The 22,856-nt window shown below is 62.5% G+C and overlaps 2 protein-coding genes across 2 annotated transcripts in view; one reads left to right on the top strand and one right to left on the bottom strand.

Moving 5' to 3' along the window:
• CORO7 (coronin 7) overlaps positions 1 to 22,856 on the top strand; it is a 58,028-nt gene that overhangs the window by 22,958 nt on the left and 12,214 nt on the right. Inside the window, exons 7-9 of the mRNA XM_061209021.1 lie at positions 29 to 79; positions 5,803 to 5,889; positions 6,339 to 6,421. Of these exons, the coding sequence (XP_061065004.1) occupies positions 29 to 79; positions 5,803 to 5,889; positions 6,339 to 6,421 (221 nt within the window). The remainder of the gene's footprint in view (positions 1 to 28; positions 80 to 5,802; positions 5,890 to 6,338; positions 6,422 to 22,856) is intronic.
• Positions 10,845 to 21,787, bottom strand: VASN (vasorin). The gene is made up of 2 exons (XM_061209022.1): positions 21,642 to 21,787; positions 10,845 to 13,505 (listed from the first exon to the last, which is right to left on the bottom strand). The coding sequence occupies exon 2, from the start codon at positions 13,493 to 13,495 to the stop codon at positions 11,465 to 11,467; it is 2,031 nt and encodes a 676-aa protein (XP_061065005.1). The 5' UTR covers positions 13,496 to 13,505; positions 21,642 to 21,787; the 3' UTR covers positions 10,845 to 11,464.

Below are 22,856 nucleotides of genomic sequence, written 5' to 3'. Positions count from 1 at the left end.
TGCTGTTTTCTCCTCTCTGCTTTTCCAGGACAAGCAGTTGCGCATCTTCGACCCCAGAGCCAAACCCGAGGCCTCCCAGGTGAGTTGTGTGGGCAGCGGAGCTGGATTGAGGCCCCAGCGGCTCCAGCAGGCGCGGGCAAGGGCAGCTCAGCCTCTGGCACACAGATTCTGCCACGCCCCGTGCCCCTGGCCGAGGCCTGGCGGGTACGTGGGGGTCACCTGGGAGGTGGCTCGAGGCTCTTTCTGGGAAGCATGTTCTGGGTCTTGGGAGGATCCAGCTTTGATCACAGGGTGGGGGCAGCCAGGCCGCCCACAGGCCTTCGGTGGAAGCATCCTGTGGCTTCAAGAAGCTAATATGAGATTCCAACTTCCTCTCCTTTGAAACCCTCATCCCTACCCACCTTTCCTGGTACGGTCAGCGGAGGCCAGCCATAGAGGAGCCAAGAAGACCCAGCCCCCACCCTCTGCACCCCTCCAGGCCGTGGTGCTGGGGGGCCTGCCTGATCTGTGGGCCCCGGGCGCTGAGCGGGTTCGGTTTGTGTCTGGCTGTGCATGGGTGCATGTGGCCCTTCGAGTTCCAAACGAGGAGGCCAGGCGATGGGTTCATGCTGCAGGCATTGAGCCACTGGGGACTCATTCATTCATTTGAGAACAACTTGGTGCCAGGCACAGAATGTTCTGTGGTGAACGAGACAGACACGGGACAATTGCTGGGGGGCTCCTCTTGCTGGAGTGATTTAGTGCTTCCCTGAGGAGCTGGCTTGGGGCTGAGGCCTGAGTGCTGCCGTGGACGGCCTGGGGCGGGCTGAGCTTGTCCTAGGAGCCTGAGTCAGGGGCTTGTCACCTGTGCTTTGGGAGCCATTAGGGTTATAAGCCAACAATGAAATGAGCGGATTTACATTTTTAAAAATTATTCTAGAAGCTGAGGAGCCTTCTTTCCTGAGGAAGGTACAGTTCAGGGTTCTGCTGCTAGCTCGTGCGCAGAGCTCCCCAGCGAGGCCCCAGGCCCAGCAGAGATGCCTCATCTCCATTTCTAGGACTTGTTCCCCACCCGGGGTCAAGGGTAATCCACCAGTCTAAACCCAAGCAGCAGTAGCGCACACAGACACACAGACACACACACACACACACACACACTCCCCTTCATACAGCCCACCCGGGGTAACGCACACAGACACACACACACACACACACTCCCCTTCATACAGCCCACCCGGGGTCAAGGGTAATCCACCAGTCTAAACCCAAGCAGCAGTAACGCACACAGACACACACACACAGACACACACACACACACACACTCCCCTTCATACAGCCCACCCGGGGTCGAGGGTAATCCACCAGTCTAAACCCAAGCAGCAGTAACGCACGCGCACGCACGCACGCACACACACACACACACACACACACTCCCCTTCATACAGCCAACTGCAGCTCTTGCCCAGGGCAGTGCAGTCAGCTCCACCTCTGACTGGCCGAAGACCAAGAGGAGGCCCCATCCTGGCAGGTGAACCAAGCCCAGCAGAAGTGGCTTTAGCTCCACCCTGGCCCTGCTTCCTCGAGGCTGGGTCTTGGTTCCTTGGTCTCGTCGCCCCTTGGCTGTGGTGGAGCTGTGTGAGCCTCAGGGCAGCGTGAGCAGTGGGCCTCACTGTAGCTTTCTGTGCTAAATAACCTTTAGTCTTTGCCTGGAAAGGGGCCCCAGGCTCAGCTCGAGGAGGGAGACTGAGGCCCTCTCCCCGCAGCTTTCTCAGGTCACCCTCTCCTCCCCAAGGTCCAGGCCACAGCGCCCGGCACCTCCATTCCTGCCCCAGCTGGGCAGTGCCTCTGGCCAGCTCATCCAGCTGAACCCTTTCCTCCTTTCTCTCCTCCTCCTCCAGCAACGGGGGGCAGTCATGGTGCTGAGGTAGAGATGCAGTGGCTGCCGTCCAAGGGCTCCAAGTTCAGAGAAGAGGGAGGGAGCCCCCCTGAAGGGGGTTTCTGGGCCGAGGAGACCCGGGAAGAGCGTGGGTGGCTCCCACCCCCTCCTAGCTCCTGGGACCGTGCCTGTGCTTGGCCGCTTGTGTGGGGGCAGCAGGACCTGGAATGCTGCCCTCTGCCTGGCCCTGCCCCCCACTTCCGCCAGGGCATCTGGCCCACACCTGGCTTCTATTAAGAAAACTGCTGCTGGCAGCCAGGGTCGGTGTGAGCCGAGGGGCCAGCTTGGGGGAGAGGCCTTCTGGGAGTGCCTTCTCCTGAGATCCTCCTTCCCCAGTGGAGGGGGTACTGGTGGGAGTTGGGGAAGAAGGCACTGCCCTCCCTCCAGCTTCTGCCCTCCCTGCCCCACTGGCTGTCCCCATGGCCTGGAGGATGGGCAGGGAGGCCTGGGGAGTTCTCCCTCCACTGTCTTTTTTGGGCCCTGCCTCTGGAGACTGGAGCTTGGAGCAGGGGATGCTTGGGCGGCTCCCTCCTGTTCACACCCTCTGCTTTGTTTTTAGGTTGCATTTATGACGGGTTATTATGTCCCAGGCTCTTGGCACGCATAACTCCATCCACTCTCCTGACCGTCCTGTAAAGTCAGTCCTTTGGTCATTTTTTCCCCAGGGTTACACAGCTGAGTGGCAGAGGCAGGTTCGGTCCATCTGACTCCGGAGCCCCAGGCCTCTCCTGCCCCTTCACTGTGCCAGAGCCCCAGTGGGGGTGGCCGAGGCCCTGAAGCCATGGCCGTGCCAGGGAAGTAGAAGCCACAGCTGAGGGGGTACCCAGGGATGGTGAGCTTCGACAGGCTGGTCCAGGGCAGGAGGGGGCCAGAGGACCTCTGGCGTGGATAGGCGGAACTGCTCCTTCCGACCACCCCCTGTGTCAGGCAGGCCTGGGGGGCCAGCATCTGCAGCCCAGGACTGAGCCTGGCTGAGGAGGGGTGTGGGTGAGTGATGGGGGTCTTACCACCAGAGAAGGTCCCCTCACCCTAGGAAGGAGCCCAGGGCCGCTCTTCCAGTCGCCCTGCCCCACACAGGAAGCGTTGCTGTGGCGACAGAGAGGGGGATTTGGCTTTACTGCAGCTGGAATGCCGGGTATGCGCCTGCTCCTGGCGCCCCTGTACTGGGCAGGCGCGGCCTGGCCTCAGCCCCTCCTGTCCTCTCTTTGGGGCCAGGTGTGGGGGAGACATGGGGGTACCGAGGGGCTTCTCCACGAGCAGGACACCTAGCTGCCTGTAAGAGGGAAACCCCAAGGCCTGGCCTGCAGGCTCGGGATCACCAGCAGCAGCTTCCTACGACAGGGCTCAGGTTCGGGTGGCAGGGTGCCTAGGTCCCAAATGCAGCCTCCCCTCTACCCCAGGAGAATGAGAATCCGGGGATTTGGAGGGAGGGCTCCTCCTCCCCGAGTCCCACTGAGGTCAGCAAAGAACTTGCCATTTTTGAAACTGAAAGTCACTCCAGTGATCTGGGGATAGAGGATTGGGGAGGGGGTCCTTGGCCTCCCCTCCAAGTTGCTGGGGCTTCCTCTGGCCCCGGGACAGACTGAGCTGGGTGTGCCCACGGTGGGTGCACTGGGCTCAGCCTAAGCTCTGACCTCGTCTCCACTTCCTGGGTGCTGTGTCCTCTGAGACCCGAGGCGAGAGTGGAGAGCTGTGGGGCGAGCAGGACTCGCCAGCCCACAATGCCCTGACCAGCGCTGCCTGGTTCCCCCAGTGTGAGCTCGTCCAGGGAGGATTGCTGGAGACCCGAGGTGCCTGGGGGCAGCCAGCATCCTGGGCTCCTCCTGGTCTGGGCTCTGCTGCCTTCTGGCTCCTCGCCTGTCCTCCATCTGCTCCTCTTGTGCAGACAGAGAACAGTAATGGTTGGTGCAGGTGGCTGTCCTGCTGGGTGACTTGGGGCAGATGGCTTCCTCTCTCTGGGCCTCTGGTTTCTCTGTGTGTGAAATAGGAAGGTGGAGACACGGGCCAAGGAATGTTCCATCCAAACTTGTGCCTCTGGATGAAAAACGCTCCCTCGCTGTCCACAGGCCCTGTAGACCCTGCACCGCCTCCTCCTCTCCCCCGACCCTGCTGCCAGCTGTGCCGGCCTCTTCGCTCTCCGAGACCCCGACTCTTCACAGATGCTGGTCCCCACCGCTGGCTCACACCTGCCAATCCTTCACATCTTAAGTGTTACCTTAAATCCACTGCCCTCAATTATACTCTATTGTACCCTGTTACCATGCTTCTAAAAAATGCACATTGATGTGTGCCGGACACAACCCTGAGCGCTTCACCCTCCACAGTGGGTCCGTCATGGTGCTCCTTGTGTGGGTCAGGACACTGAGGCACATCCTGGGACGAGGCTGTTGGCGGCTTGGCTTTCACCCAGCCAGTCTGACTCCAAAGCTTGCGCCCCTAACCCCCCACTTACAGCAACTCGCTGACATAGTTATTTCTGTTTGGTTCACATCTGCCTTTCAACCTGCACGTTCTATGAGTTTGCATACCCTTTCTATTTTGTTGACCATGTCCCCAGTGCCTAGTGTCACGTGCAGCTCGAATATTCATATTATGAAAGAACAAGTGAGTGAGCAGCCCTGCTTCACCCAGGACGTGACCGTCCATCTGAGATGTGTCTGGCCCCACCGCCAGCTCCCAGCACAGTACCTGGCCAGGAGGAGGCGTGCACGGCTATTGAATGAATGAATGGTGTGCTAACGTGGTGCGAGCCATCTGGTGCTCCTTATGTGGGATGTTTGCACACCGATGAGAGGGCGAGAGCCCATGTGACACTTCTGATTGACCCTGGGGTGTTGGTGGCGGAGCTGACCCTTGCCCTGACCCCACAGCCCCTCTTGCGTAAAGAGAGGGATGTTGGGCCCTAGTTCTCAGGCTCCAGCCCTGACTTCCTGTGCCGACTACAGCCGGGTGGGAAGGAAGCAGTGAGAAAAGCCCCTTGAACGACATGGAGCTGTTTCCGATGGTCTCCCACGCTGGGGTCGGCTTCCGCGGGCTGGGGAGGGGACGCAGGGCCAGCTCCTCACAGCCGCCTGCCTCCCTCATTCATTCCCAAGGAGATCGTGGGAAGCTGAGAGGAAGCTGGCCACAGTTTGGGGTGAGCTAATTTTGGTAACAGGGTCTTTGGTCTCAGGCTCCAGGGGCCAGGGTGACTGGGAGGGAGCTGTTTGCATTTCCTCTGGCCCCCTCAGCTCCCCCCTGCTTGGGCCCGGGGGACAGGGCCGCCTGCGGTTTGAACTCGTCTCTCCTCCCTGGGGCCCAGGAAACCTTCCTGCTGGCAGCTCCAGCACCACGGGAGGGCCAAGAGGGGCACTCTTCTGCCCTCTCCAGGGACTGTTCCCCATGCTTGGCACCAGGCCCTCTCCCCGGCCCCCTGGCAGCGTCAAGAGGCAGCAGTAATACTCGTAATCCCTCGATTTGCACGGCACTTTGTGGCCGGCCTGTTCCTATCACATGTGGTCTCAGTTGATCCTCGCGACAGTCCTGGGAAGTAGGCAGCCCAGGCCACGAGCAAGGAAAATGAAGTTCCGAGAGGGCGCTGGGGTCCTCAGAGCCCGAGGATGGTGACCAGCAGCCAAGTGCCTCCCCCCGGACACCTGCAGAGGCAAGGACGTGCCGCCGTCCTGAGCCACATCACCGCGGCAAGAGGGGCCTGGCCATGAGCAGAGCAGCCCGACAGGCCCCTTACAAGGAGGGAGACTGAGCCCAAGCTTGGTGGCCAAGTAGGCCCTCTGGGTGCAGAGCTGTCCCCAGCTGGCCCCTCCTGCCCTCTGGAGGGCTCTCAGGTGGGTGGCCCCCCCGAGGAGGCCCCCAAGGCTCAACTCAGTGCCATCTTTTTCCTCCTCCAGAGCACGTGGGCCCATGAGAACAACAGGGATGGCCGGCTGGTGTGGACAGGCACCCAGGAGCACCTTGTGTCCACCGGCTTCAACAAGGTAGGGCTCCTCCCGGAGGAGTAGGGCATCCACACCAAGAGGGCAGGGACGAGGCCCACTGGGAGGCGGGGGCTGCGGCCAGCTCCAGACCCGTCCATATACGGCCCTGTGTGCAGCCGGGTCTCAGAGCCCCAGGGGACCAACGGCTGCTGAAAACTGGCAGATTCCATCTGCAATAGCTAAGCCTGACCCTGGGAACTGTGGTGGGCCCCCCCAGGGACCAGAGTCCACAGAGGGAACCGCCCCTTGTCCCTTGTCACCTAAGGGTTCTTAAAGGGGCAGGACATGAAAACCCAAACTCTCCCTCCCTGGCATGACTCACCGCCCCCCCCCCCCGCCACCCCCAGAATGCTCTGCTCTGGGGCAAGTGCTCCCGTGCCAGGCTGTGTCCTTAGTCCCTGGGTTCCGGGCTGGGCCCCTCTGAGCCCCTCTCTGCCCCCTCCCTGCAGATGCGTGAGCGTGAAGTGAAGCTCTGGGACACCCGGCTCTTTTCCAGCGCCTGCACCTCCCTCACCCTGGACACCTCTCCCAGGTAGGAGTGGCTGGTGTGCTGGGATGGCTGGGGGCGTTGAGGGCCCTGTGATGTCTGTAAGTGCACGCTGCTGGTTGTGGGGCAGGCTTCTGCCCGGGGGCTCGTGCTGGTGTGTTTTGGCATTTGGGGAGGGGATTGTGACTCGGCGGTGCGGGGACAGGGGGTCTGAGGATGCGCCTGATTTTGCTGTGAGTGTTCTGGTGGAGCCGAAGACTGAAGAAACTGAGGCTCCGATCATGAGGTGGCCGCGGGGTGATGTGGGGTCAGGTGGGCTGGCAGGTCTGGAGGCTCCAGCGCAGGACGGAGGCAGGCCTCGGACCCGCAGTTTCTGTGAGACCTCAGCCCTGGCCGCATGCTTGTCACTGGTGGTCCTGGGCGGGTTGGGGGGTGCAGGCAGCCTGGAGGTACAAGTGCACCTCGTCCTTCCACCCTCCTGGAAGCGTGTGCAAGAGGGTTTATGGTGGTGCCCCACGGGGTCCTGGCCCAGCCAGCTCTGTGCAGGGACAACCCATGCACCAGGAGGCCTGCTGAGGAGATGAGGTACAGGAGGCTGGAGGACCAGCCCGGCTGGTGCAGGAGGCGGTGGGACCTGGTCCCTGTTCAGCTGTGACTCTCGGGGCGGCTTGCTGAACCCCCCACCCAGGCAGGGACCTAGGAGGTCAGAGCCAGGATGGGGCCTTGGTCCTTGGATATCCATTCAGCCCCTTCCTCTTCCATTTTACAACTAGGGAAACTGAGTCATAGAGGGCGTGGTGACCTGTCCAGGCTCTGGGAGCAGTGAGGGCCGTGTCTGGGGCATGCAGGGCTGAGTGCCGTAAGAGCTCCTGCCAGGGCGACCCTGCTGAGAGCCCCCAGAGAAGGGGAAACCGTCAAGATGGCACTCCCATCCTGTCTCACAACCCAGGGAAAGGCTGGGGAGCTGGAAAGGCCCAATTTGCAGATGAGGGAGGCAAGGCTGAGTGAGATCCCATACCAGTAGGTGTGAGGTCTCTGTCTGCTCTCGGCCCTGGGAATACAGCGGGATGTTACCAGGGCCCCCCTGCGCTGGAGGAATCAGGGCCCCCAGGCCTTCTGGCTTCATGTCCAGCAACCCCTCCCCCAGCCCTCATGCTGCACTGATATCTTGTCCTCCACGCCTACCCAGGCCAGACAGCCCCTTCCCTATGGGGCCCCCCAGCAGAGGGAGGGAACTGGCCCAGCCTGGAAAAGGGAGCCAGCACTACCATCAAGTGCTCCTCTCCCCACCACTTCCTGCCTTCCAGGCTCCGCCCCGGTCTGTGCCGGCACCCCCCCCACCCCGAGGAGCAGCCCCCGCCCAGCCCCAGTGTAGCCCCTGGGGGAGTTAACGATGCCCAGACCCCATGGTGCCACTGGCCAAGGCTGACCCTGTAATTATAGCAGTTAAGAATAGCCTCGCAGGGCCAGCGAGGCCTGGAATTTCTCAAATCACTCCCAGATGGGCGGCCAGGCCAGTATCCCGCCCCCTTCATCCCCCAGTCCTGGCCACTGCCCCACTGGGCCCACGCCCTTGGCAAAGGAGCTGGGACTCTCCAGCCCTCTACAAAGCTGGTGGACGCCAGGGATGCGTGCCAGCCTCCAGGCTGGCCTGAGAGGTGGTGGGTCCCCTACCCCCAGGCTCCCCAGAAGCCAGAACCCCTCAGGAGCCCCCTGGGGTGTTGGGGGCTGCTGAGTGAATTGGACTGAAGGTAGGAAGGGTGCAGGGTGTCAGCTGCGGGCACGGCATGGGTCTCCACCGCACCCGCTCAGTTTCTTTTGTATTTTACAGATTTTCCATCTCCATTTGGGCAGAACAGTATGAGCTCTTATAAGAGCTATAGGGGGCCAGGGGTCAGGCACATGCCCCTCCCCATCCTCTCCCAGGGAGGACCCAGGGCCCCACCCTCCCAGAGGCCTCTGTCTCTGCTCCCATCACAACCCAGAGAAAGGCTGGGGAGCTGGAAAGGCCCAATTTGCAGATGAGGGAGGCAAGGCTGAGTGAGATCCCATACCAGTAGGGAGAGGATGGGCCCTGCTGCCCTTCCCCTGCTCATCTGTGTTGTTTGTGGAGTGTACCTCCCCACGTGGGAAGCGCAGGGCAGCAGGTCCTATCTGTAAAGCTGGGCTCGGGCGGCAGGTCCACAGATGGCTGCCCCGTACTTCCTGTGCTGGGTGGAGGTGGGGGGTTACCGGCAGGGCCTGGGCTAATGGAGCAGCTTATTCTCCGGTCCGGGAGATGCAGAAACACCACCTGTCTCGGGTGCCTTGCTCCTGGGCTGGGTGAATGGTCAACAGTATCGGCCCTGAGCTGAAGGCAGATGGAGATTTTTCTTCACATGTTACCAAAGAATAAAAGCTGAAGCCGGAAAAATCGATCTTCTGTTGAGGTCGCCCTGGCAGCAAGCCTCATAGGGTGCAGGCTGGGAGTCTGCTCTGCTTCTTCACATTGAGGTGTCCACCTCTGGCCAGAGGCACCGGCCCTGCATCCCAGTGAGTTCCCTGGAGGTTGGGAGCCCCCTCCCTGCCTGCCTTCTGCGGCTCTCAGTAGCCCCTCCCCTCTCCTGGAGGGCCAAGCCCTCCCCCCAAGGCTGGTACCCCCCACCTCCTGGGCCAGGGAGCAGGTGTTGGGATCCGTCCCTGCCTGCTGTGAGCAAGCTGCTGTCTCACCGTTCCCGGCCTGTGATTCTCTTCTGTAGAGGGATTGCTGGACGTGAAATGGGAGCATGTGTAGCCTGCGTGGCACAGGGCCTGTGGCAGTGAGGACCCAGCAGTTGGGGGCTGGCGTTTCCCCACAGCAGGATCACCCTGGGTAGTGGCTGTATCTTGGCTCAGTCCCCCACTCGTTCCCTGGCCCTCTCTTCGTCCCCCGGCCCCTCATCTGATGGGATGCCCGAAGACCTTTTCTGGGAGGGCTGGCGTGAGTGCTCAGGCCCCTTTCTGTGGGCCCCACCACTCACCCCGCCCCTGCGGCCCCACTAGCCAGGTTTAGCTTTGCAGCGAAAACATTCATTCAGCAGCCACTGTGTTTAGCAGCAGCCCATAGGCCCACAATGGCCCCTTTGACGGGGCCGCCGAAGGGGAGGGCAGGCCTCGCCAGAGCCATTCCCCTAATGGGACCCAGGCCCACAGGAAATCCACCTGGGCTGCTGCCTCCGCCACCTCAGGAAGAAGGGGCCCCACCCAGGCCCGCTGCCACCACTCTCTGCCCATCACGACCCACCTCCTCCCTTCTCATGCCAGAACCCTCAGCAGCCGATAATTGAATCCAGAGCCTCGTGTGGCCGGGCCTGACTCTGCACTGACATCAACGCCCAGAACCGCAGGGCCTGCTCCCCAGGCCTGGCTGGGCTGCCTCCTTCCCGCCAGGGTGAGGCTGGGGACCAGGGGCCATGACCCATGCAGGGAGATGGGCATGGGGCCGCAGGGAGGCTCGCTCTAGCCTTTGCAGGGCCTCTCTATGGCCCCAGGGGCGCCTCCCTTCCTGCCAGAGGGTAATAGGAAAAGGTGCTGGGTGCGTGTGTCTGTCACTGTTCCTAAGCTCCCAGCACCTGGTCCAGGCCAGGGCTGTGCATAGCATCCCTGGGGGCCCTGCCCCCACCTTGGCCTGTGGCTTCCTGGAAAACACTCCCACTTCCGGGGTTTCTGGAAAGCCTGGGTACTTTACTCAAGTGCAGAGAGTAAAGGGGCATCACAGGGCCACCTGCCCCTAACAGCCTTGGCTCGGTCCCTGCCTCCTCACCCAGCAAAGAGTTCCTGCCATTCAGGATCTGTGCTGCTCCTCTACCAAGGCCCCTTCTCTGTAGCTAGAGCAGGAGGCTGGGAGCAAGGTCTCCCAGCCTGAGCCCATGCAGAGGGGCAACAGGACTGCAGGAAGGGCTGGGCCATGTGTGCCATCTGGTCCAGGACCATCCACGAGGACCTGGCAGGACATGGCTCAAGGCACCTCCTCCACAGAGGAAGGCAGGCGGTGAACTGCTCATCAGACCCATCTCTGAGGAGGGACCCTTGGGGGTCGTCTTGGCTTGCGTCTGCCACGAGCATCTCCCCAGCCTCTCCCAGGAGCCCTGCAGCTCCTGCTGGCAGAAGACTGGGCCTGGGAAGGGTAAGGCTGCCCTAACCGTTCCTCTGCCCGGAGGTTGAAGTGGCCCCTTTCCTATCCCTGCTCCCTCCTGGTTCCCAGTCTCACTGAGAGGCTGGTCCGGGCACCTCAGTCGAGCAGACTGAGCAGACACAACCCAGGGCAGGACAGCCTAGGGCATGCTGACTAGGGCCTGGTGCCCGCTGGGGAGAGGGGTCCCTGCCCCCAGCTTCCCCACAGAGAGGGCTGTCCCTCTAGGCTGACCCTGCGAGCCCCCACCCTCCCTCTGTCCAGCCCAGGTACCCTGGGGCCATGCCTGAGAAACGTGCTTGTTTCTTTTCATCTTTTATTTTTCTTACAAAAGGCTTTCATATCATCATTTGTCTTACAAAAACCAAAGTCCTTGTCTCTGAGTTTGAAAAACATTTTCCCAGAATAAATGGGAAAGGATCTTTTATAAATATATTTTAAAAAACAAAAGCAAAACTTGTTCCTAAAGCATCTTTCTTTCCAGTTTCTTTTGTTCCTTCACTTTCTGGGGCTGAAGCAGGGTCACCCACCCCATCCCCAGTCCCACTCTCCCTCTGCTCTCTTTTCTGGGGGCTTCCTTCACTGGCCCCCAGAGTCTCCTTGGGGTGGGGGGCTTGGCAGCCCCGGGCCTGTGTTACCAGCACACGGCAGGGCCCGCCCCACCCCAGAGGTTGCATGTTGCAGAAGACAGGGCTGACGCCATCCTCTAGGCACTCGGGCGGGGGGGACCTTAGAGGTTATCACCTGGGTCCCAGCTTCTTACAGATGAGGAGACCAAGGTCCAGCGAGGGGCAGGGACTTGCTGTGGTCACACAGCCCTGGTCCTGACATGTCCTCATCGTACGGATCTGAGAACTTCCTTGATCTGGCAGCAGGAGGGCCCTGGCCAGTCCCAGTGGGGCCGAGAGCCTGGCCTCGGCCGTCCATCACTCCCAGGCTTAGATGTAGGGCTTAGCTGGGAGGGGCCCCTGGGGGCCGGGCCCCGAGTAGCCCATGAGCGGCACCTCACACTCAGGCCCGCCAGGCGGGGCCTCCCCACCACCCTCAGTCGCCTTGGGGCCTGGCTCCAAGGGGGCCTTCACCCCCTCCAGCTCCAGGGGCCCGGCCCCTGGCCCCACCTGCCCTTTGCCCTGAGCCACAGCTGCCGCGGCCCGCCCCCGCCGCACACAGAAGGCCGCCCCCACGGCAGCCAGCACGGCCAGGAGCACGGCGGCCAGGGCGGGCGCAATCAGGAGTGGCAGGTTGCCCTCTTGGGCCTGGGTGACTGGGGCGTGGTTGGAGCGGACTGCCGGGGGCGTGCGGGCCTCCCCACAGGCCTCCTCGCTCTCAGGCACCCTCCCGGCCCCCAGGGGCCGGACGCAGATGGAGTAGGTGGCATTGGGCCGCAGCTGGGTGACCGTGTACTCTGCGAGTGAGGCGGGCAGCCGCAGCGTCACCGGCCGTTTGTCGGGACCCGACAGGTTGCGGTAGGTGAGGCGGAGGCTCCTGAGCTGCACGGTGCTGCCCTGCAGGTAGCGCTGCAGTCCCACCCGCAGGGAGGTGGGGCTGGCGGGCTCAATGCCGAGGGGCAGGGGCTGGGGTGGCCGCATGGTGGCCGGGGCAGGGCTGGGCCTTGGCCCTGGCCTCACCCGGCTCTCACAGTACAGGCCCGTGAAGCCCTCAGGACACAGGCACTCCAGGTGGCCCCGCGCCCCCAGGTGGCAGGTGCCCCCACTGAGGCAGATGGACGCCGGGCAGTCCCGGGGCTGGGGGGCAGGACCCATGGTGGGCGGGGCGGGGGGCGGTCGGCTCAGGGCTTCAGTGGTCGGCTCCGTGGGGCTGAGCCAGGTGGGAGCCATGCTGGAAGGTGGGGCTGTGGGCGCCCACACTGTGGGCCTCATGGTGGGCACTGTGGCCGTGGTGGTGGTGGCCGGGCAGCCAAAGTCGGCGTAGTCAAGGTCCAGGAGCAGCCGGCCGGCGTTCTTGGGTGGAAAGTGGCAGCGTGTCTCCTCGGGGCTGGCCAGCGCCACGCGGCTCTCCCGCACCCAGGGGCCGAACCAGCTCAAGGGGCACACGCAGTTGAAGGGGTTGCGGGCAGCCGCCAGGAGCCGCAGGCGGGGGAAGAGAACCGAGAGCTCGTGTGGCAGGGCCTGCAGGCTCAGGTTGCTCAGGTCCAGCTCCTGCAGGGCTGCCAGGCCGGCCAGGTCCTCGGGCCGCAGCTGGGCGATGCGGGTGTTGCCCGCCAGCCGCAGGCGCGTCAGGCCCCGCAGGCCCCAGATGGCGGGCGGCACGAGCTCCAGCTGGTTGTCAGCCACGTCCAGGTCGTGGAGGTTGCGCAGGCGGCCAAAGAGCCCCTCGTCCAGCCGCTGCAGCCCCAGGCCGGCCAGCCGCAGCGCCTCCACGTTGGCGGTGTCCAGAATGCCGGGCTCCAGGGCTGGGAGGCTGTTGTGGCTGAGGTCGAGCAGCAGCAGGCGCGGCAGGCGCAGCGGGGGCAGCGCCCGCAGCTCGTTGTCCTGCAGCTTGAGCTCCAGTAGGTGGTCAAGCGCGTCGAAGGCACCAGGCTGGATGTGGCGGATGCGGTTCTTGCCCAGGTAGAGGCGCTCCAGGCGCCGCAGGCCGCGGAAGGTCTCGTTGGTGATTTCCCGAAGCCTATTGGCAGTCAGGTCCAGGTTGCTGAGGTTGACCAGTGGCTGGAAGACCCCACCGGGCAGGCTGGCAATCTGGTTCTGTGACAGGTCCAGGAGCTGCAGGCCCGGCAGGCCGGCAAAGCTGCCCGCGTCGAGTGTGGTGATGCCGTTCTCAAAGACGTACAGGCCCACCGTGTCGGGCGGCACGTCGAGAGGCACGGTGGTCCCCTGGCGGGCGGTGCAGAAGACTGTCTGTGGCTGGTTGCACTGGCAGCCGGATGGGCAGCCCTGCACCCTGGGCTCCAGGGCCGGCAGCAGCAGCAGCAGCGACAGCAACAGGGGCGGGGGTGTCTTGGAGCGCATCTTCTGGTCCCTGGGAGCAGAGAGGAGAGCGGGAGACCGTGAGTCAGGGGCCCCAGGGGACAGCCACTCCAGGAAGGACCGGGAAGGGAATTCCCAGCCCCCTTCTCCACTCCCCGCCCCCAAACCCAACAGCATACAGTAGTTATGAGTCAGGTCCCCAGTGCCCTGGCCGGGTTCCTGTCCCTGCCCCGTCACTTCTTCGCTATGTGACTTTGAGCAATCACATGACCTTGTTATGATATCAGTTGCTACTTCCTGCGCTGACACCAGGGTTCGGTGGGCTGATGCACACAGAGGGGGGCCCCCAAACACTCAGTGACCACAAATAACCCCCTCCTCCTTAACTCCAGCCCTTTGGCCTCTCTGTAGCTCAGAGAGAACACATGGTCAAAAAACATCAGACTCTGTGCCCTCCCCCTAAACCACCCCAAAAATCTCTGCTGAGGTGGACAGGGAAGGAGGGAGAATGGTGGGTTCTGGAGCAGCAGCCCCTCCCACAGCATCTGGGAGAGACCAGGCAGGCAGGCGGCCGAGCACGTAAGTAGAGAAGCTGCCCGCCCTGGGCCACCGGCTGCTGCCGCCGCACTCTGAGTCCTCCGAGTGAGGAGAGACCACAGCGGGAAGACTTCACGGGGAAACTCTGGGATCGGTGTTTTTCCACTTGTGAAGTCAGACCTGCCTAGGACATGGCCAGCAGGAGAGTTCCCTGGGGAGGCAGAGGAGGGCTGGAGCCCTTGGCAGGTGCCCCCCTGTGGGAAGGGGGGAGGCAGGGAACCTTGGTCTTCAGATCCCCCATCTCTGAGCCACAATGAAAGAACTAGAGGTGAGGGGGCCCCAGCCTCCCTGGGCTGACCCAGGTCTCAGGTTGGGGGACGTTGGTTGTGTGGTGGCCCCAGAGGCAGTGTCAAGCCTGGAAACGCTCCGCAGATCAGATCCTCTATCATTTCTTGGGATCCACTCTAGGCCAAGCCCTGAGCAGCAGCCCTTCCCACGTGCCCGCAGCACTGAACATCTACGGTCTCCCCCAGCAGCCACTCCAGGTGGAAGCTGTTCTCCTCACTCCCGGATGACAGGAGAAGAGGCTCCTGGAGGTGCAGTGACTTGCTGCCTTTGCACTGCCGGGAAATCTGAGCCAGAGCCCAGGTCCTTAACCACGTCCAGGTGTGGCTGGGCCTGCCCTCCTGATGTGGGGCCCAGTCCTGCCCAGGTCGGGGTGGCTCCCCCAGCCGCTCCAGGCTCCCACTCATAGCTGGAATTGCCCGAGACAGGATAGGGCCACAGCATGGGCCCCCCTTCACTCAGGCTCCTGAGGGGAGCCCGGGGGCCACCCCAGCAGCGGTCCCCACACTCTGATTCCCTAAAGTCCCTGAGAGGCCGGCATGCCTCCCCTCCAGGTGCCTCCTACTCACACAAGGGCCTTTTGTGCTGGGGCTCAGCCTCCCCTTCCCCCACGCTGGCCAGCCATCCAGCCACACAGGTAGCATGACCCCCTACCCAGCCCATGTTCTGCCCAGTGCCGTCCATCGGGCTGCCCCTCCCCAGGGATGTGGGCTCCTGGAACGTGAGGCGGAGGAGGGGCAGGTGGTCCCCAGGAGGCCACTATGGTGTTGGGCCAGCTCTGAGTAAAAGCCCATCACCAGGTTGGGCCTGCCTAGGCCCTGCCCACCTGCAGGGTTCCCTCTGCCCCTCACTAGTTAACACTGATGACTGCCCTTCACAGGCCAGCTAGGGAGGCCTTTCCTGACCCCAGCCAGTGCCACCTCCTCTGCTCTTTTGATTCTGCTGTACCCTCCCTGAGGGGAGGCCCTGTCTGTTTTTGCTCCCTGTATCCCAGAGCGCATCTTTGCTGAGTGAATGGCGGAGGAGCATCTTGCACTCAGCCTCAGATGAACCTCAGCCAGAACCCGGGAGGCCTCGTGTGCCCCCGGCCCTGCCGGCGCCGTTCCCAGGGGGACTGTGTGTGCCGCACCTGGCCTCCTTCCCTGTGGGGACCCACTCCACCCTCCCTGACTCAGAAGGCGGTGGGTATGGCCTGGCCTCCAGATGTGGGCTGTGAGCGACCCCCACCCCCTCATGCACGTGGGGGGTGAGCTGCCTCCCCCTGAGTTAGCCCTCCTGGCGGGGGTGGGGGTGGTGGGCAGGGTCAGGAAGGGCGCAGCCAGGCTCTGGGGTGGGAGGGGACGTTACACTTGGCCAGCCTGGCCACCCCTACAGCTTCAGCTCCCCTGGGCCTTATAAAAGATCACAGTTAAAAGCTCACACTCCAGTCAGGCAGCCCTGGGCCAGGGGCACCTGAACTGTGAGGCCACAGACAGCAGCTTTCTCTGTTTCCTCATCTGTCCACCTGGGCATTCCAGAATGGACACCTCCCAGGATTGCGAGCACTTTGCTCCGAGGAGCCAGGCGTGTGGTCCTTGGGGGCCTGGGATGCATACTGGGGGGTGTTTCCCATTCTGCACTGAGGAAGGGACCAGCGTGGGCTCTGAGCTTCACCTGTAGTCTGCTGGCCCTTTAATCAGTAAAGTCATCATGGGGGAGGGAGGCAGGAACACCGGGGGTCTGTCTGGCTGCAGAGGCAATCTGGGTAAGCTGATGGAGAGTGGGGGCTGGGTCAGAACAAGAGCAGCTGGCATTCTGGGCTGGGGAGACCCCAGTAGGCAGCAGCTACCCTGCTTCCACAGGAAGTCCACAGGATGCAGGGATGAGTGCCTCTGCCTGAGCCCCATTCCACCCGTCCAGCAAGGAGCTGGCACTGGGGCTTGGGAAAATGGCAAGCTGTGGGCTGTCAGCTCCGGGGGGCTCTGCCACCAAGAACAGATCAGAGAGCCCCCAGAGGGGACCCAGAGGGCAATGACTGACTGGAGGGGGCCGGTGACATGGCAGCAGGAGACCAGCTCTGCCCCTAAATAGCTTCCCAGATCCCTTCTCACCTGTGGGCTTTTTTTCTTAGCAGCCCTGCTTCACCTTCTGGAGTTGTTCTGAGCACCCAGGGTTGTGGTTCTGTGTTGTTCTGTTTGTTTTAAAATGGGCAAGTTCTTTTAACAAGTTCTGGGAGCGATTCCGCCTGTCTGGGTGCGTGCTGGTGTGTGTGTGCATTGGGGGTGGGAGTGTCTCGTTGGGGTCATGGCTGCCCTGGCCCTTGCAATTTCAGCAGCCCTGAAGGACCAGGGGCCTGGGCTTTGATATCTGATCTGCTGACTCGAGGCAGGGAGGTGGGCCCTTTCCCTCTACAAAGGGTGTGGGGAGAGTTCTGGAGGTAGCCCTGGGATTTGAGGGTTGGGGGCGGGGGTGGAGGCAGGAGGGCAGAGTGTCCAGGGCCTCCCCTCCACTTGGACTCGCCTTGGCCTGGTCCCACCACAAGGGCCCTCCAGGGGACAGTGCTGGGATGGGGCTTTGGGGTCTGACTGCCTGCATTCGCAGCCTGGCTGCATGACAGCCTGGCCACAGCCCTTCGCCTCAGTTCCCATCTGTGAAGTGGGGGAGGCTGGGTACAGCGCCTGAGTCTCAGGGCTTGTTTAGTTTGTATTTGGAGGACATTCTAGGTGGTCAGTAAACACTACCTACTGAGGGTGTCACCCATAAAACCTGAGTCTTGCCCTCCACGTGCATGGGGTGAGGATGCCATGGTGTGAGAGGGGCTTCACGCAGATTTAGGCACAGACAGGAGGCCCCCTGGGCCCAGGGTGAGGCCTCTACGCAAAGGCTGCCCTCCATCCTCAGGCGTGGAAGAACAGGAGAAGCTAGAGAGAGCAGCCGGGGGGGTGGGAGGAAGGTGCCTTTAGTTCTAGAAGGAGGTGGGGGGAAGTGAGCTGTCCTTTGGCCAGCAGTTCAGCATGTGACGGGGGAGGAGGGGGAGCAGGAGGGGCTCTGTGAGTAAGGACATCATCATTTCAGCTCTCAGGGGGACCCAGAGTGTCCCCACCCACCCCCAAGTGTGGGACACCTGGAGGCACCCACTCATAGGCCCTGGGTCAGGCAGGGACTGGCGAGTGAGTGGAACTCGGGCCTTCGGGTGACCACGTGAGACCTCAGGCTGGAGCATCTCCTGTGCCTGGCCAGTGGGGAACAGGAATGGGCAGACAGAAGCAGGCACACGTCCCTTTCCGTACCCGATGCTGCGGAGTGGGTACAGGGGTCTGGGGCTGCAGATCTGACCCGACGGCTCTGGGCCTCTGGCTCCCAGTGCCGGCCCGCCAGGGTGAAGCACTGCCGGCCAGGCCTGGCAGCAGCCCAGCCCAGGAGTCTGCCAACCCCCCAGGCAGGCGGGACCATGCCGGCAGCCAGGACAGTTGGCTCCGGTTTCGCTGACGTGTCTGAGGAGGCTCAGGGCCCGGGCTGGGTCCACCAGTCTCCCCATCCCTGGGGAGAAGCAGACCTTGGCCCAGCAGGTTGGGGTCTCTATCCTGGGCCCTCATGGAAGGGGCCGAGGGGGCTGAGCCTCAGGTTCCTCGGAGATAGCCCTCTTGGGGGGTGGTCCTAGCCCTGCCCTTTGATTAAGCCCTGCCCTTTGACTGGTGGTGGGGGTACCCACCAGTCTTGGCGTCTCTGCTTTACTTACTCCATCACCACCCCCAGCTGGTTCTACTCACGCTATGGATAAGTCCTGACACTCCACACCACGACCTCATCCGGGCTTCCCTTCCGTCTCCCACCTATAGGGCTTCTCAACCCCAGCTGCACATCAAAAGCACCAAGAAGCTTTAGAAAGTTCCTAATGCTCACGCCGCACCCTCCCCCGGGCAATTAAATAAGAATTTCTGGGGTGAGACCCAGGCAGAGTTGTGTTTTAGAGAAGCTCCTTGGGTGGGTCTCCCATATAGCTAGGCCTCAGATCCTGGGGCAGAATATTGCAAAGGGGGATAGTCTGTACGTCAGCCCGTCTCCCTGTTCAGGGAAGAGTCTAGATCCCTGAGCAGGTATGGCCAGCTGGCAGCACCAGAAGAGCAGGAGCTGGACCTCCTCCCCCTTCCCCACTCCATGGCAGGAGCTGCCTGGCCCCAGGTGGGTGTCTTCTGTGGCACTGTGGGTGACTTGGCAGCTGCTAGACCTGTCAGCCCAGGGCAGGGAGACCAGTGACTAAGGCCAGTCCCTAGCTCAAGTGAGCCCTCAGGGTGGCAGGACGTGCCTTCTCAGTCAGCAGAGGTGCCACTCTGCTGGAAGAGGACACCTGCTGCCCCGGGAGCTATGTGGTGGCTGCGGCCCAACTTGAAATGGGCTGGTCCAGATGCCGCCGTCAGCACGTGCAGGTGTGATGTCACTGGGGCTGGGCTCAGACATGGGGCTTGCTCGCTGCCCTGTCCCCACCCAGGGCCAAGCACCCATCAACTAAGGCCCTAACTCTGCAATTAACCCTGAATTTGCCAGAGGAAGACCTTAGTCACCAAGGGAGGCCACCAGCCCCAAGCCGGCTGGGCACAGGCTGTCTGGGGCCTAGACAGGGTCTGAGAAGGAGGTAGCCCCAGAGGGGTCTTGCCCTTCTCATTCCATCACGCCCAGGGTTCTCGGTTACCCTGCAGCGAAGGAGGCCCTTCCTGGGGCCTGTGAGCTGATCGCTGGGCAGGTGGGGTTGATTAGGGGAGCCACAAGCCTGCCTCTCACCTCTCACTGCTGCCCACCCAGGCCCAGGGCCAGGGGGACCCCAGTGGCCACCCCAGCCTCAACCTCTTCTCAGTGCAGGCTAGCTCTCTCCTTCCTCCTTAATTAAATCTCTCAGGCAGCCTCCGAGGAATGTGAGAGCCTTATTGCGTTCCCCGGGAGGAGACGGGTGGGGGCCCTTCCCCACCTTGGAGAAGAACTGGCCCCTCGCCTGTTCCCACCCCCCAATCCTAAGGTGGCCCAAGGGAGTCTGCTCCAGCCTCCTCATACCCAGGGAGGGTGGAATGAGGAAAAGCGGGGGAGGCCGGCGGGTCTGGCCGGCCAGGCGGCCCAGCCAGCTGAGGGAAAGCAATCCGGCTGACTCTGGAATGTGGAAACTGATAAAAGGAAGACGGCTGAGCCCCCGCCCACCCTCAGCACACCCCTGCCCACCCCCAAACACAGCCCTGCTCTGGTCACGCGCGCGCAGACACATGCCCACGCCAGACACACGCCCACTGGGCTGTGCTTTGAGACACACACGCACACACACGCCCTCCCCCTTCTCCAAGAACTCTCAAATTCCACAGCAGTGAGGGGAGCTGGTTTTCTTGGCAGTGCAGAGCCTTGGGCTCCCTGGCCCAGGGAGGGGACTCTGAGGGGGGCTCCGGGAGGGATCACTAACCCTGTTAAGTGGCATTGCTGTCCTTCTCATGAGCTCAGGGCCTGCCAGTGGTCAGGGATGCTTCTATGGGCAGAGGCTCACCCAGCCTTCTCTCTGGTCACCAGGGGAACTGGCTGGCTGGCCTGCTGAGATGGGAGCTGCCTCCAGGGCCCAGCTGAGACCCTGCTGTCCTGATCCCAGGAGCTGCTACCCACTTAAAAGCCCCCACAAGGACTCAACTCTCTTCACCTGGGACTTGTCCTAGCTCACCCAGGACTGTAGTGGAGGTGTCAGGAATGGGAGCCAGGAGCTGGACGCATCCCCTGCCCAGGGCATCTTCCTGGGGGCATTTGCCAGAGGGGGGCTGCCTGGGGAGAGCACTGGTCTGGGCACTGTCTGAGGGGCTTCTCATGTTGAACCCCTCCTCCTCCATGTCCAGGGTCTGGAGAGAGTGGTGCCATTCCAGCAAATGCCCTGGGACACCAGCCCCCACCTGCCCACTGGTCCCAGGTAGTTGTTTCACTGAAACATGAGGCCAGGGGAGGTGGGGACAGGCAGTGCCCGGGCCCCCAGCCTGGCACGTGTGTGCTCATCCTCCCTCCCTGGGCCCGGGAGAGGCCAGATAATGGTCTGGAGGGAATCCAGCTGGGCTGCTCATTACCAGAGCCCTCTTCCTGCCTCTGACACTCTGTTTACAGAAGCTCCAGGGGCTGATTCCCCTGGGAGAAGACAGCAAACTCAGGGGACTACTCTCCCATCCCCCACACTGCCTGCCTTAGCCCTGCTGGGCCTTGCCAACAGCTGGGCCCATACTGGACGTCATGGCCCACTGGGCCTGCTGACCCCCCTTGGAGGTCACCCGCCCAGCCACCCCTCTTTGCCCCCAATGCCCAAAGTCCAGCCTAGTGGGAAGGGACCTTGAGGTTTAGTTCAGTCCCCCAGCCCTAGAAGCTCTTGGTCTGGGGAGGGGGCTCTGGGTCCTGGTGCCACGCTCCAGAGCCTCACCTGCCCTTGGTGCAGAAGGCAAGCAGAGGGACCCTCAGGGCCACTTCCTCCTTCCCACCTTTCACACTCCAGCCCTTGGCCCCAGCGGGAGAGGTAGTCAGCTACCCTGGTGTGGTAATCGTTAACAAATGGGGGTGAGGCAGAATGGCTGGCACCAATCATCTGGCCTGCCAGTGACCACAGGGGACCTCAGCAGCCCTCAGGCTGCAGTGTTGCCAGCCCAGGGACACAAAAGACTAGGCTGGCTCCAGGCCATTGGGTTCACAGCCTGAGCAAAGCCCCTTCCCTGGCAGGGGCAGAGATGGGGCACCCTGATACCTGGAGTACAACCCAGTCAGCCAAGGTCCGTACCCCATTTCAAGGGCTGCATGCCTGTGGGCCCCTTGCTCTGCCCTGAGTGACAGGAGCTCTCAGGACGGACCCCAGGCCGTCGATCTGCACAGGGGGACAGGGGTTGGGGGTATTCATGCCCAGAACCAGTGTCATTCCAGGAGGTAAAAGTAACCCAAGACTGTGGCTTGGCCATCCCCTCAAAGGGGTTTGTTTCATAAAACTGGTCATGCCGGAGGGCCCAGCCGTGGGAGGAGGGAGGGGGTGTTTATTTTGTCTGCTTGCAGCCCCGCGGGCCGGTGAGCCGCGTACTCGCGCGTGCGCGCACCCCGGCCGTGGAGCTGTCGGAGCCCGAGGACTGCCAGATAAGGGGGCGGGCCGGGGGCGCACGGTGCCCGCCCGCCGTGCGTCCCCGAGTTGGCCCAGGTGATCGTGCAGGACTGGGGGCCGCGTGCCCGCCCTGAGTGCGTGTGCGCGCGGCGGAGGTCGGGGGGGTCCGCGCGCGTGATCGGCGTGTGTGCACAGCCCGTCCCCTGTTCCCTCCCGCAGCCCCCCAGCCCGGTAGACACTCACCGGGCGGCGGCGGCGGCGGCGGCGGCGGGAGCCGGGCGGGACGGGCCGCGGCCTCAGTGCTTCCTGGCCCGGAGGCCGGAGGGGTCCTGCGTCCTGAGGTCTTGAGGTGCTGAGGCAGCCGCGTCCGCGTCTCCCCGCCCCAAGGCTCGGGCTGCGGAGTCGGCTCGCGGGAGGCGGGTTCCGTCTTAAGAGTCTGGGGGCGGAGCCGCCATGGGCGGGGGCGGGGCTGTTCCCTATTGGCCGAGGCGGGGCCGACGGAGGCCCGCCGCCCCTCTCGGCTGAAAGGGTCATTCGGCCAAGCAGCCTGGTCCTCAACCCGCCAACTCCCGACCAGGCGGTCAAGAGAGACCTTGCTTGGCTCCGTCGGGAGTCAGGAGTCCCGTGGTCCAGTCTGGTCTGCCACTAGTTTGTAATATGACCCTGGCAGACCCCTTTTTCCCTGTGAAAAAGCGAGCGAATAATGAGTGAGACCAAGCATCCCAAACCTGGATGCCTGTGACATACCAGGCAGGTGATAAAAACTCGAGGAACGGACCCCAGAGCCTGTGGAGACCTGGGGAGGGGAGACTGGTGTAAGACTCAGCCGCTATGACCTGTCCCAGTCTGCCAGAGCTTCAGGTTTTTCAGGAGAAACTGGAAATACGGATTTTTTTATGTGAAATCTCTCCGTGTTGTTGTTGGTAGCTAATCCCAATTTCAGAAACTCCTGGGTAGGCCACACACACAGATCCCTTCTGAGAGCCTCATAAGTACAACCTCTAATGCCAAATCTGAGTCCTGGGGTCGTTTTGCTGTGAGCACCTCTGGACCACTTTCCCCATGTCTTAGATGAAGGGAGCGACACCCAGGAAGGGGACGTGATAGACTATCCACAGTTACCGGCAGCTTCAAGGCCAGAATGTGCTGGGGGGTGCTGGGCTGAAATGTGAGGTTGGACCTCACTGTCAGTAGGTGGGGCCTGGGTGCTGCTGACAGTGGCCCTTAATGGGGCAGAAGGGACGGGTGCCAGGGGCTGGGCTAGTCCAGAAAAATCCCCTGCCTTGGAGGATTCCAGGAAAACACTCTGCCCTCCTCCCCCTCTGCACTTGTGGTCAGAGTCATGCCTCAGAGCCTTTGGGGACCCAGCTCAGCTCCTAACTTTCAGCCGGCTCCAGGACACCCGCCACCCCGTCCAGCCCAGCCCGCAGTCAGGGCTTGGCTGGGCCAGCTCAAATC

Source organism: Eubalaena glacialis, chromosome 13, assembly GCF_028564815.1.
Source record: "Eubalaena glacialis isolate mEubGla1 chromosome 13, mEubGla1.1.hap2.+ XY, whole genome shotgun sequence".
Taxonomy (NCBI): domain Eukaryota; kingdom Metazoa; phylum Chordata; class Mammalia; order Artiodactyla; family Balaenidae; genus Eubalaena; species Eubalaena glacialis.
Note: the sequence above shows the minus strand (reverse complement) of the source record. Positions and strands in the feature narration are given on the sequence as shown.

Excerpts from the sequence above, each read along its gene's own strand:
- VASN (XM_061209022.1), bottom strand. The coding sequence starts at position 13,495 with ATGCGCTCCAAGACACCCCCGCCCCTGTTGCTGTCGCTGCTGCTGCTG.